Consider the following 15061-nt stretch of genomic DNA (forward strand, 5'->3'; position numbering starts at 1 on the left):
TCTCTACCATCTCCAAATCACCACCATGCTGCTGAATTTATTTGTTTGTTTGTTTAAAGCTTTTATAAACCATTCAATTAGCAACAGCTCTCAGAATGGTGAACAGTTTAAAACAAGCTACATACATACAATATAATATAGCCTGTTAATTTACTGGTGCACATCAATCTACAATAACAATATAATGCAGAAATAAAACCAGAATTGCCACAATAGTGGCAAGGAAAAAATAGTATTTTCCCTAATACAAAATCACACTGGTACAGAAAATGCAGGTGTGATTTTCTGAATTAAAACATGACAAGGGTGGAGTGTGGCCTCCAGCAGATGCAGGGAGGCAGACCCTCCAAAGCTGATGGGGTAGAGGTTTCTACAGCGAAAGGAATCAGGAGGGGTACCTGGATGGCACTTCCTGATCTATCTTGACATGGGGATGCTTAAGGCTTTAGACATTTTAGATTGGCCAATTTAAGTTAGTCTCAGAAGTTGCTTGATTAAAGTGATGATTTGATAATCAAGAAAGCATTTGCATTCATCGCCATTTCCCATTGCTTCTGCACTCACATGAGAACAACACCTAGTAACTATCTAGGTTAGAGGCCAGGCAGGTCATGAACTATAAGTCAGTCAAGGTTGCTGCTGCTAGCACTCTACTGTCAGGATCCTGTTGCTCTTAGTTGCTCTGTGCAGCCTTCCAGAAGAATCTATTAGACAAAGTGCTGCAGTGCTCACAAATATCAAGTACAAAACAAATGTGCACAAGTTGTCATGGGTGAGCTGCTCAGTAACAGTGCAGTTCATAGTGATTTATGTGTTGTTTTTGCAAGGTCTTTATGCATTTCTCTGGAGTTGTACACTGTGAAATGCTAAGTGCAATTGCTCAGGATTTATGTATGCTGACTGTTATTCAATGGAATACTGAAGAACTCACCCCATCTTCTCCTTGAAAGTAAATACATAGCTAGAATGTGCAATTTACTCCCTACATGAAAGGCTACTATTTTGGTCCATCAAAGAACCACACTGCTAACACTTAGGGTAACTCTGTATGCTTCGTTCAGCAAGTAGTCATCATCATTGCTTGATGGTAGGAAGAAAAATAATGGCACACGCACAGGGTATCGAGTGCCTAGCAAAGCAGTATAAGAATTGAAACTTCTGGCTGTACTCCTAACTAAAGCATGGAGGGAAAAAGTAAGTATTCTTTTGGAAATAAAAAGCAATAGTATTCCTCCATTCTGTTTTCCTAACACACCAAAGCACAGTTTGCAGAAGACAGAGCAGGGAAGACATAGGCTGACTTACCCCAGCCAATGCAAAGGTAAAGCCGAAAGATTCTCTGCTCGGAAAATACTGATAATGCTAGCAGTGTGTATAGGTACATTCCTTCCACCAACAGCCAATAGTAGTTTGCAGTCACACAATACTGCATCATCACAAAAATCAAGCGGCAGCTAAATGACTCCTAAGAGAGCAGAAAAGAGAGTTTAGCAAATATATATAGCGGATATTATAGCAGAAAACAAGAATGGGAAAACCTGAATTACATGTTACATAAGAGATACCATCTTCTCCCCATGTTTTTGCTCAAAACAATAGAAAAACCTGCAATGGCTGTTGATTTTGCTTTGAACAAAAAGGGGGAGCCCCCAAAACAACTTTTCAACCAGATCCCAAAAAGACCAAGAGAAATAGACAATTTCCCCTGACTTTTGCAATTTTCTCATAAGCATATAAGCTCTATTGGCTTGGATTGTGAGAACAATAAACATGAGGGAGACTTTAGCAGCCCACTGCCTCCTCCACCCCAAATCTTCTCTAGTGGGTCAGGGAACCCTCTTGAGTAACACTGTTGTTCAGTCACAAAGTCGTGCCCGGCTCTTTGCAACATTCCTCTGGGTTCTCCTGTCCTCCATCATCCCCCAGAGTCCACCCAACCCCACACCCACCTCCCAGTAACCCCATCCAGCCACATCAGCCTCTGCTATCCCCTTCTTTTGCCTTCAATCAGAATATTTTCCTATGAGTCCTTCCTTCTCGTTAGGTGCCCAAAATATTAGCTTCAGTATCTGTCCTTCTAGAGAACAGTCAGTGTTGGTGATTTCCTTTAGGATTGACTGATTTGATCTCCTTGCAGTCCCAGAGACTCTCAGGAGTCTTGTCCAATACCACAATTCAAAAGCATCAGTTCAGCCATCCTTAGGCTCTCACTGCCATACATTACAATTGGGAAAACCATAGCTGTGACTATATGAACTTTTGTCGGCAGAGTGATGTCTCTGTCTTGAGTAACACGAGGAATGCCAAAATTTAGAAGGGATGTCAAAAATTAGGCAGAGGCATCTTGCAATCTTGGTTTAATGGAGTGCTGCTCACAAAAGGTGCCTCTGCCCAGCTCTGGTTTCTCTGGTTTCCTGTTGCACCTCCTATGACCCATCTAAGGGCTTTTTGAGGTGGATGAGACAAGGAATTCCCCTTCCGCTGGATCGCTTCTACTGGTGCTGCTCAGGAGCCTGGCAACTAAGTCTGTATTTTGAAAAAAACACAAAGGGACAGTTCATCCAAAAGCAGGGAACAGAGCTGACTGGATCTACACATTTCTGTTTTGAAAAAAAGTTTGTTCCTCTACCCAAGCTGCATTCAATTACCAAGTATAATAATGGGTTATGGCAGCACTCTTCTGGTACCTCCGGTCTTTCACTTAGGGGACACTTCAGGGGATATTTCTAATGTTTGTTAGAATATTGGGTTGGTAGCTAAAAGGATGTCTTTCTATGCACAAAAAGATCTTGTAAAAATCGCTAGAAAAATTGCATGTTGCTGCCTTTTGATTTCTGAGGGGAAGGAGAAATGATTGAAGAACAAAAAGGAAATCAAAGCACAGAGGAAAAGCTTCCTACAACCAAGGAAACTGAGAAGAATTCCCACTTTATATACAAATATAATTCACAACTGCAAGTGTGACAGTTGGTTGTCTAACCCAGTGAACCTATTTGGTTCAGTCGTATTATACAAGTCCAAAAATAATTCCCTTCAAGCGACAATATCCTGCAGGCTTAAGTGAGTGCTACAAAAAGATATTTTAGCCTCAGCACCTTACCTGATAGGAAATTATACTCTCCCACTGCTCTTCACGAGGGGCTGTCTTGTACATCCATGTTAGCACAGAGTCCTTAACGAAAATGGATATAGCACGTAGAATAAAGGAGGTGAAAAGGTTCACATGAATGTAGTTCCTGGTGCAGTGCAGATGCCTGTAAACAGAAGGATGACACCTGAATTGTGGGCCTGAGCAGGAGTCCAGGACCTCAGACCTGGCCCTCCAGGACTCCCCAGGCCTTGCTCCCTGCTCTTAACTGCTCCCCCTTCTCAAACCATTGATTCTTAGGTGATTTTCCAGACTTTGTGCAGTATTTCTTCATTCCAAAAGATGGAAATGTCCTTCCTCCTTCCACCCCCGGGCTTAATTACTGGAAGTAAGGCCTTTAAATTACAATATGCTGAGGTTAGCTTTTGGCTTTGCCTTCTGCCATCAACCTCACCAAGCACTGCAATGTAGCCCTCAGAGCTTCTCCAGAATCTGACTTTGGGCTGAATGTAGTTCCACACCCTTCCTGTAACAACCACTGAGTAACAGGGAATCTTATTCAAAAGTGACATGCAAAAATGAGTCATGTTATAGCATATACTTCAGTAATAGCCATAGCAATTTGGCTCATTTTGAAGAGGGAGGCAAACCTATAAAGTCTCCATGCTGAAAATATTTAGACCACCTGAAGATGAAAAGATGGGAAAGTTAACTGGGATAGGAATTTAAGAAATGGAACTTTTCATACTGAGGTCCAAGTCTCTTGGAATAAAGATTAAAAATACACTGTGCAAGGCATGCCTCTGTTTACTGTGTGCTGGGCATTTCTGCAGGGGGTCTGTGGCTGAAGCATCAATTTCCATCAAGAGAAATCATACCATTTACTTGTTATTGTTCAAAGAGCAACAGATGACTAGAGCTACTGCTACAGCACTTAAGAAAGAACTGCATGCACTGTTGGGGTAAGCAGAGGATGATTTCCCCTCTGGGTTCACACTAAGTAACAGTGAAAATTCATTATGAATATCACAGCCAGGAGAACAGAAACTGCAACCTGTCAGAAAAAAAAAGTTTATTCAGTGTGTAAAACCTAGCACCAATATAATAGTAATACTTCATCCAGAAACCTGAAATATTTCTTTCCTTCATCTTTCTATCGCTTCATGACAAACTCCATCTGAGCACAGATATGCATCACAGCAAAACACTGATGTTAACACGAAACTGCTCATCTCTACTAAAGAATGCTTGCCACTGCTACCAAGCATAATGTGTCTGCCAGATCTTTCAGGCATGTCTGAGCTAAGAGTCATTTCAAAGTTTACTCATGTAATACTGTATAATTGAAAAAGAAAGTCACTATCACTTCGAACTGAGTCAAGCAAAATCTCTTCTCTCTTTTTGGAGGAAAACAAATCTTGGCTAAGCACAAACAGCTATTTCAGATGTTGAGCATTTCAGGAACAAATGAAAGCACAGTACGGCTCTGATTAGAAGGCAGAAAAGTATTGTATTGCTTACAGTACAGCCAAACTTGCTCTTGCTGCTTTGCTCTTCAGCTGCGCTGTATTAAATAGCTAACCACAATTCTCTACTGGAAAGATTCCCCCAAAGTGTCTATGAGGTCTAACTGTTCTGTCACTTTCACCTATCCACTAGATCGAATTAAGAGCCTGAGTTTTTCAAATCATGCAACAAACTACACTAGTGCAAACAAATAGGTGCAAATCAAATGCTGTTCATATCTTAGAGTTCCCAGCTCTTTTCTAGCCATATATCAGGGTTACCTGAACCCAAGGAGGATACCAGTTGCTATGACAAGGGCGGAGAAGGAAAAAGCATATCCAGTGGTGTAGATGACGGACAGGAATAGTATCTGTCCTCCTGATGAGTCCTAAGGTAAAACAGAAAGAACTCAGTCACTGGAATAAACCAGTTCTCTGTACAGGTTCCAGCACAAGACATAGTTCAGTGGAGTAGACCATACTTCCCAAATCCAGATATTTTAGATTGCAGTATCTGGCTAGCACAACATTAGGCTGAGGCAGGTCACAGTGCAGCACATCTGGAGGTCTGGTTTCAAAGCATAAACTGAGAGGCTGTTATTGGGACTGAATGTGGCTGTCTGGATCGAAGGTATGGGAATTATTTCCTTGCCCATATGCAGGTCAGGCTGCTGCCTCTCCCTAAGCTCAAAGAGGAAGGGGAAGGTGCAAGTTATTCGGAAGTAGTTCTGCTGATATATGAGGAATGTCACCAAGATACTTAGCAGATGATCTGTTTGTTTATTTTCAAAGGAAAGATTGATTGGGAAAAGTATTTGGAGCAGCAGGGGGAGTGAGAACCAAATTTGTCCCCAGCATTAAATTAATGTCCAACACCTGGAGTTATTGTTTTGAAGTATTTTCTGTCATGCCAAATGGTATAAACTTAAGAAGAGAACCATGAAATTGCAGGTAAATTCCGAAGTCAGTCACCAAATTCTCATTTCTTTTAATTGGTTAAGACTTTACAGATTGACCATTCCTTTGAATTCAATGTTTTTACATAGATATTATCCTTAAGGGCAGCTACAGCAAAGCACATGGTGACCTCTACCCATTTCAATTTTTATTTATACCTCTTAATAGTGGGAGAATAAGGTGGTAAGATTGGTTAAAATAAAAATAAGTATTTAGATTTCAGGATGCAGCACAATATTCTGGATTTCTAAATCATTATCCCCCAAAGCACTCTATTTTCTGGAAATGAGACAGGTGCCAAATGACCAAGCACTGTCGTTAAGCATCTGTCATCTTGGCAGCTTCCTATGCAACTGTGCAATAATATTTTTAACAGCAAATGGAAATTTTAAAAAATCCCCTCCATGTGGTTTGTACTTGAGCAATCCATTTTCCTGGGATATAGTCTTCTGCAATGCTACAGACACTGAAAAGAATGAAAGGATAGATGGGAACCTTAGCTTGGGGATTTCCCAATTGCAATTGACCTCACTTTCTCAGAATTTCTTCTCCATCCTATACTCCATCTGTATTATTCCGACTCCCACTGAATAGCCTCACCATGCCAAGGAAGACCATGGTGACCAGCCCTTGTTGCAGTAGGCCTTTGAACGCCAGGCGCTGGGTAAGATGAGCAGGAAGTACTACTGTACTCATGCTGTGCTGTGGGCTTTCCAAAAACACCTGCTTGGGACAGCCAGCTGAATGAAATACCTAGGCATAGTTCTTATGCTCTTGGAAGTCTAAAATGTGCTTGGAAATCTAAAATGTGCTTGGAAGTTAGGACTCCAGATTCCATCTTAGTCATCACTTCACAGCCCTATCTTAGAGAGTCATGGTAAAGATTACTGAGAATATATGTGATCTGCTGCCAGCTCTGTAGGACAGTATTTATGCTGAGCAGTATTATTGTGCTGTCCAAGTAGTTATGTATACCATGACTGCCACAAGACTTCCTCCAGTGGCCTTCAGTTCATGTGATATGGCACAGTTCCTTAGCATTCAACTTTTCAAAACTGCAATGCTTTTAAACTCTGAATTCCTTTGGTTTAAGCTACTGCTTAACCCCAAATATCCACCAAAGTGTTTATGTGGCTATTAATTAACCACTTACTTGGGGAGAATTGCATATATTTGCAAGATAGAAAATTCTAAGTCAACTTTGCCCAATTAAATGAACAGTAAGGAAAAGAACTGCTGAAAAAGATGGCTGTTTTACTCCAACCACTTGGAGCATTTGCAAAGTATTTATTGGTATTTGCAAAGTATTTATCGGTTCCTAGAAGGAACCACAACAAATGCACCACTTCTCTCTTGCTGAAATGATTTCTTTTCACATTTGTAGCCTCTACAGAATTTCACTGCAAATATGAGTATGAGATCTGATAAGCACATGGATAGGGATGTCTGGGCCAAATTACCTGTTCGAATCCCACTGAAGTTTTGAAAAAAAAAATAGAACTATTGCAAAGGAACCCACAGAGGATTTCAGTTTCGGAAACAACACTTCATTTACAAACCATCGCCAGTGTACCTGTTACATTAATTGTTCAGTCTGTATATGTGGAAAGAGACATCTCTATTTCTCTTACACAAAATCCTAATTCAGATTGGGACCACTCTGCACTGGGAGGGGAAGATCAAACGCAAAGCAAACAAAGCTTCCATTGAAACCTACGGAGTCTAAGGCATTTTTCTGGGTTTGTGTGGAGGGGAAGTATTTTCCCCTCTCTGTGTCCAGTTGCTTCAGTCTGAATTGGGCTTGTGTACACATTCTCTAGAATTAGAATTACCCCACTCCATGATACATTATTAAAGCTAGGGGCTGGGGATGTAGCATATTAACTACTGATTTTGCAAATAAAATCTTGCACACTTACTTCATCAGTAGCCATACATTCAGAAAGGTTCTTCCAGGAATTGGTGGAATTCTCCTCTAGCAGCCATGTTCCTTCAAGTGTGCAGAAGCGGTAAACTTGCCCTATGAGAGACGAGAAAATGCATGAAGTACTGAATATTTGTGCAAACCAATTAAGTACAGGTGCAAGAATTTGCAAGGTATTTCCCAAAAGCTTCTTCAATAACACACATTTGCCCACAGCACTGAGATGGAAGCAGTTCCAGCTGCTCATTAGATTGCTTTGGAATTCCATGGTTGCAACCAGAATTTGATTATGCTGAAAAAAATGCAGCATAAAGGCATCAGGCTAGTGAATAGGTTGTGTTTCGGATTTTTCCAGTCTTGGTAATTAGTACATTAATTCCAGTACATCCAAACCTAAACACAAGTACCAGTCAAAAAACCAGTCTGTTGTTTTTAGCAGGCCTTCTGGTATGAATTTACCATAGTTTTTTAAGTTGTCACAAAAACGGCTTTACATTTAATGTAATTTTATTATTTTACTGTTATTTCTATTTTAATAAAGTAGTTTATTAACTGTTGCATGCAGCCCATGCAACTTTGACTATGGGGTGGTTAAAAATAAGTAAACTATAATGAAATAATATGGTACGACTTCTAGGGGCAACTGCTATCCTTGATGCTGCTGTATTAAACACAGAAACAGTATCAGAACATGTAATTAAGAAACTGAAAGAGAAGTTTCATTCTTTAAAAGGAAATACCAAAAGCCCTGCCATCTGCCCTTGATGCCCAAATTTATCTTGAGTGGACAGAGGAGGTCAGAGGCAAGATTAGTCTGCACATGTTAGAGGAATCCTCCTTCACTCTTGCTTTATGTATTCCCAGATTCAGAACTGGTATGAGAACATGGCTGATCTGAGGCCTGGCATAAGCTGAGCAGCAATGAAGGAAGTGTTGGTACAGGATGTACCATTTTAACTATTCTTAAGAAGTCAGAACATACTGCCCATTAAATTTTCCTCAAAGAGGCATGCAATATATTTTGAAAGGTGGCTTATTAACTCCTTAAAATAACTAAATAAAAAACCCTTTGCAACAATTCAGTGAACTTGCACTTGTAAAATTATATTATAAACACTAGGAATGACTCATACAACACATCTGTATAAGGCTTTCTACAACTGTCATATATTCTGGTCTGTTTTCTTCTTCCACAATTACTGCAATTTCTAGGAGCTCCAGTTGTGGTTATGTGTATGTTTCAGACCTATGGATGCAGTCCCCTTTCTTCATTCCTCCTGCATCTATCTCAATTTGCAACTGCCTTTGGGAAGAAATAAGTTCAGAGTTCTGCATTCATATATGCCCAAGCATGCTGCTGGTGCTTCAAAAATATGAAACAATAAAGTCATAGTAGCTCATATTTTACCCTATGCTGTGTCTACTCTGCTGTGCAATGATGCGAAGATTACGTTTTCCTTTTACTGTATGCATTTCTTTAATTTGTATGTAAATATAATTGGCCTTGTGCAAAGACACCTTTAAAATTTTGCTTTCTACCTGGAAAGAAAAATCTGGCTCATACTGCTTTTTCCACTAGATATAAGTAGTATATATTTTAAAAACAACATCAGTGGTTGAAAATACCGAAATTGCATTTGTATTTTCATCTGTTGTAGAGTCTTGTAAGCAAACTTGTGGGAGCAGCACAGTCTGAAAAGTGGATTAAAAATCTCTCTAAATACATAGAAATAAAAATAAGCCCCAGACCACCCAACTTCCTCCTTGTTGCTCTGGCAAGTCAGAGAAAGTGGGCAGATTCCAGCAGACAATGAGTTATGTAGAACATGGGAATTCAAAAGATATGTCTGAATAATGTATCCATTCATAGAGGAAACATAATGTACCATAATGTGTGACAAAAGCTAAAGCAAGCATCATGCATACACCACAAACTTCTTCAAAGTGATACAGTAGATACGTCCCTTTCTGAAAATGTTTTTATCGGTGGGGTTACGTGCAGTACTCTGGCTTGACCAAGACAACTTTAGGTCAATGTCCCATTGCTGTCCTCCTGCTTCTTCATGTGAATCTTATGTTTCCACTGAATCATCTCGAACTGGACAAATCAATAAACATGTAAAGCTGACACAAAGGAGACCAGCATTCTAAAAATTATGCTGTAAAACTGCACAATTAAACTATGGGTTGATTTATTTAGCTTTCCCTGTAAAATGCTTTCACAAAATGTTTCTAAGAAGTAATAGCCCTAATGGAGTCTGTTTGCTTGAATTTTATGTCAATTACACCTTATTAGTATTAAATGTTTAAAGATATGGACTGATGCCTAGAATCCAAGCAGTCCCTGTATGCTGATAAAAGACTGAGCAGGAAGGCCAGTAGTTCGAATTAGAGTTAACGTCATCATTTATCTTGTTCTCGGATGAGCTTGTAAATCAAATAAAATACTACATCTGGCTAAACACTTTTATATATAGGAAAATATGCTACCACATGCCAGGAGGCTCACAAATATTTCATTAGCTTGCTCCCTTATGCTGGAAATAAAAAACCAAATTAAATGCTTTCTCAGTTAAAACAACCAACCTGATCTGCATTTTACTACAGCTCTGTCAAGAATGGTGGAAGATTAGTCACCCAATTGTCCTTTGGAATAAATTGCCACATAATTTATCTCTGGAACAAATTACAGCATGTCCTAGCCTATCACATTTGATCCAGACGGGGAAAGACAAGTTGAGAGAAAGAAAGCAGAGAGTAGAGTTTTCCCTCAGTGCACCATGCGTGCGTGTTGAGCATTATAAGTTATCTCAAATTTAATAACTCTTCTTAATTCTCGACAGGGGAAATGTTCTGGAAAAGGTAACAGTTTTCTTCCAGAAGGCCATGGTGAATCTGCTGTTTATGAGTAATAGCCAAATTATTTGCTGGGCTAGATTGACTTGCTGCTCCTTGACAGAGTGGTTTGCCCTTTGATGGCAAAAGACTATATATCCAAGTGCAGGAATTTCTTCTCTGATCAGTTCCACTCACCCCAGAGAAAACTAAATTTATTAACCACAGAGACAGCACACTGGTTTCCAATAACTCTCTTTGTTTCACTGGCAGTGAGAATTCTATTCATTAAACTTCTAGACGGCCTGTCTATTGAAAACACCACAGCAGTGCTCAACTACCTTACTGCTATGTTTTCCTTGTTAAGTGCAGCAATGGCAAAAAGGTTTATGGTCATGGCAAAGTCTTCTAAAAATGTTCTTCAACTCTTGGACAAATGTTAAGTGGAAAAAGCCAAGTTCTGTAAGCAATGATAAAAGCATGGCTGTGTTCATACAAATTTCCTCTCTCTGCAGTTATAAAGACCAGATACAACCATGTGGAATGATTAGAAAAGTACTGAAGCTGTCACTTCTGAGTTTGTTGTTAAGAATACAATGACTATCTTCAACATGCAACATGTAACTCAGTTCCAAGATTTTATGTATGTGAGATTCAGTCCCTTTACTGGCACACACAACTTAGAAAAATTATGCCTTACTTCAACCAGTATTAAATGTTGTATTTGACACATTTAAATTATGGGAATAAACTAACAGTGTGCCTGGAAATAAACACCTTTGCAACTCTTGTGCAAATATACTTTCTACTTCCTTTATAATTTGAGGAATCAACCCTCCTTGTTGGGAAACTTGCATGGACTCATGTTCTGCTCGTGGGTTTCCTGTGGTCAGCTAATTGGCCACTGTGTAAGCAGAATGCTGAACTGGACAGATCCCTGTTCTGAACCAGCAGCATCCTTCTTATGTGTCCTTACCTTCTCTCCTGCAACACCCTAACACAAGAACTGTTAGGGAGACTATAGAGCTAGTGGCAAGTTCTGTCTTCTGAATACCTCTTCCAAGACCTGAATTATATTCATGGATTTGTCTCTAGAGGTTATAAACCCACCCTGTTGCTGTTTCTACTTATCCACTATCAAAAAGTTAAGAATTTATAGATGGTCACTTCTTGCGCTTAAATCCAGAAATCCCCCATGTAGCCTGACATCCTCCAAATGTTCTTGATTGCAAGTTCCATTATCTCTAGCCAGCATGGCCAGTGAGCAAGAATGCTAGGAGTTGACGTTCAAAGGGTGAGCAGGGCACCAGATAAGGTAAATCTGGCCTAGTGACTCTGATCCACTCAGGTCCAGTGCACAGTGGCAGAAGACAGGTTCACAGAAGAGTCTGCATTTGTATTCACTTGGCTGGGACTATTTCCCTTGCTTAATGAGACTCCAGGGAAGATCATCATCGAGCTGCTTTCACATATGCAAAGCCAGTTTTTTTGCTGCAGAAGCAATTATGCTGATTGAGCACTTGTTTCTGTTCTTCCCTAACTCACTTCATATTGCTCCAGTTGTCAGAAAGCAAAGTAAATTAGCCCCAGAAGTGTAAAATGAAGCTGGAAGAGAGCCAAAACCTGCTGTCATTATCTTCAAGAAAAAGCCATAAAAAGTGGGTTCCCTCATAAATATGATGCTATTAAGGGTTTTGTTCATGCTCAAATAAAAGTTAAGATGATGAATAGAAATGCTAAAAGTCAATATTTCAAACATGTTTGGAGGATAAACCTTATATCTGCATTGCTACCAAAATAAGTAGTAGGGACCTCTGCTTCTCTTGGAGCATTTGGCCTATAATAAAACAGCTCCCTCGAGAAGCATCATCAATAACACATGGAATGTGAAAGGGTAACAATGCATATACGACTCACTCTGCAAAATTTAACAGCTTGTATGCTTTGATGAGAGGCAAACGACTCAACTTAACAAACCTGAGCCCTTTGCAACTTAAAACTGTTCTGCACAAATGAAATTATTGATAATTTATAAAGCACTTAGGCATGTTAAGTGCTATATAATCTGTATAATCTGCAGCAATCACTCTGTTGTGCCTGTTTCCACTAGTCCCATTTCAGACCGGGGGCATTTGGGCTGATACACTCACTTAATTTGGGAATTCAACCTAGAGTGCCATAGACCCAAAATCAATGCTACTGGCTTCAAATGAAGTGTGCACTTGAACACAGAACTAAACAATCTGATCCACCAAGCTGAGTACAGCCTGCCAGCTATTGCTGTTTGGTTTTGCCTCCCTGGGGATGAAAAAACAGGATGGAAGAGGATGTCAAATGCCTTGAAGGCAATCTTACATGTCACTCCAAGAATACCTGCATCCAAGTTCTATCCTCTGTTAAATAATTTTACATCAGTTTTACCTTCAGATTAATGGTACTGATATAGGTACCTGCTTATTTATTATTTATGAAACATATATCCTACATTAATTAGTCCAAAGGACTTGCTATACTCCTTTCTTCTATTATCCTCAATCCCATGAGATGCACTGATGACATTTCTTACCATCGGGACACACTGGATGGAGAGAGTTGCAGAATTTCACCAGGACTGCAACAATTTTCACATCTCTATCAATCTGAGCCTTGACAGATTAAATTCCTGAACAAATACATGGTTCCTACATATTCCTGCACATTTCCAGCTACACTCCAGGACATATTGTATATTCCCTGTCCACAGGCAAGTTCTATGAAATAACTACTTTTGTTCCAGTCGCAAGAATGGTGCTTCATCTCTGTTGAAACTATAATACTCACCTAGGGAAGAAAAGAACCTGATTGGAAGGTTAGGTCTGCACCCAAGAGTGACCTACAAAGACAGACCGAGGAAAAGCAACTCCATAAAACCCTACTTGGCACTTAGGGCTCTCAGCTTAAAAAGCTCAATACTTGATCAAGAATCTCTTCCATAACCTTTTACTGAAGTCTATCCTTCCAATGCACATGACTTGTGTGACAGGCTCCTTTGCCTACAAATAGCACCCACCCATCTGAACCATCTACTCACCAGCAACACTGGGCCAAATGGAGATTTGCACTGAGAACAAGACCTTGCACTAAACTGATGGTAACTCTGTACCCACAGTAATGGGTCCATGATAGTACTATTATGGAACCAAACAACACCAGCCTTATCAAGGCCTCATTCACTTGCACATTTCCCAATATGAAATAATCAATTTCAAAAGTTGTTGACTGACACGAGGCAATGTGAAAGTATCAGCTCATTTCTGCCTCAGCTGCACTGGTTACCATTTTGTTTCTAGTGCAAACTCAAAATGTTGTTTCTAACCTATAGAGCTCTATAAGACATGAGAACCTAATACTGAAGAATTGCTTTTACCCATATGAAGTTTGGGTGAAAGAGATCCATTTCAGAGGCCCTTTTCTGCATGCCCCCTCTGACAGGAAGGTCAGGGGAGTCTGTCTGGGGATGGATCTTTTCTCTGCTTGGAAGTAAAACTGAAGAAACTGAAGCTGTTATACTTTGGGTATAGCACAAGAAGGTAAGACTCATTGGAGAAGACACCAACGCTAAGGAAAGTCAAAGGCAGAAGAAGTCAACGAAATTTGACATGGACAGACTCCATAAAAGAAGCCACAGCCTTGAGTTTACAAGAGCTGAGCAGGGTTGTCAAGGGCAGGACATTTTGAAGGTTACTCATTCACTGGGTCTCCTTAATGTGGAGATCACTTGACAGCATGTAACAAAAAACACTTTTCTGTGTTAGCCCTGTGTTTAGGAAACACTGTTCCCCAAAAAAGTCACCTGGCACTAATACTGCTATCTTTTCGACTCCAAAGATGTACTCATTTTCCAAAGTATCTGGAACTGCAATTGACGTGGGCTGCTATGTTCACTCTAGGTCATGAGGTGGAGTAGATTTTATATACTTGAGGATGAACAGTCTTTATAACTTTTTTTAGATTATATTTTTATTTGTATTATTGCGCTGACTTATATCGATTTTCCTAGATTAACCACGGATCTCTGATTTGTATATGGGAAGGAATGCAAAAATTGGGTTTGGAACCAGGATACCTGAAGGACTGGCTGCTCCCAAATGTATCTACCCAACCCCTAAGATCAGGTGAGGAGGCCCATCTGAAAGATCCATCCTCCAGTGGGGTGAGGAGGATGGCAAATAGAAGAGGGGCCTTCTCCGTGACTGCACCCCATCTGTGGAATGGCTTCCTTAGAGCAGTTCACCCAGTGCCTTCGTTACAATCTTTTTGGCACCAGGCAAAAATAACTCTCTTTTCCAGACTTTTTAATAACTGATTTTATACCATTATGTTAAGGTATATAGTTTCATGTTCTTCCATAGTTTTAACATACTATTTTAACCTATTCACACCTAATATCTCAGATGCATATTGTATATTTTATTGTATGTTATTATGTTTATATGTTTTATTGTGCATTATTATTATATATTGGTATGCATTTATAGTTATTTTTATTTTATTGTTGCTATTTGATGTTTATATTTTTCTGTTACTCTTGTTCTGATTTACCTGTAATCCACTTAGAGAGTCCTTTGGACTAATTAACATGGAATATAAGTCAAATAAATAAATAACTGTGATTAATCAATAACACTGATGATGTTGATATCTCTCTTTATATATGCATAAGCCAAAATGACCAGTATCTAGTTAAGAGGATAAATGGATGCAAACGAAGGC

The 15061-nt window shown here is 39.6% G+C and overlaps 1 protein-coding gene across 1 annotated transcript in view; it reads right to left on the reverse strand.

The window, feature by feature from the left end:
- GLP1R (glucagon like peptide 1 receptor) overlaps positions 1-15061 on the reverse strand; it is an 82630-nt gene that overhangs the window by 45221 nt on the left and 22348 nt on the right. Inside the window, exons 4-7 of the mRNA XM_044450484.1 lie at positions 7470-7570; positions 4876-4982; positions 3101-3254; positions 1306-1465 (exon numbers count right to left, since the gene is read on the reverse strand). Of these exons, the coding sequence (XP_044306419.1) occupies positions 1306-1465; positions 3101-3254; positions 4876-4982; positions 7470-7570 (522 nt within the window). The remainder of the gene's footprint in view (positions 1-1305; positions 1466-3100; positions 3255-4875; positions 4983-7469; positions 7571-15061) is intronic.

This window comes from Varanus komodoensis, unplaced genomic scaffold (assembly GCF_004798865.1).
Source record: "Varanus komodoensis strain SLA01 unplaced genomic scaffold, ASM479886v1 scaffold1, whole genome shotgun sequence".
Lineage (NCBI taxonomy): Eukaryota > Metazoa > Chordata > Lepidosauria > Squamata > Varanidae > Varanus > Varanus komodoensis.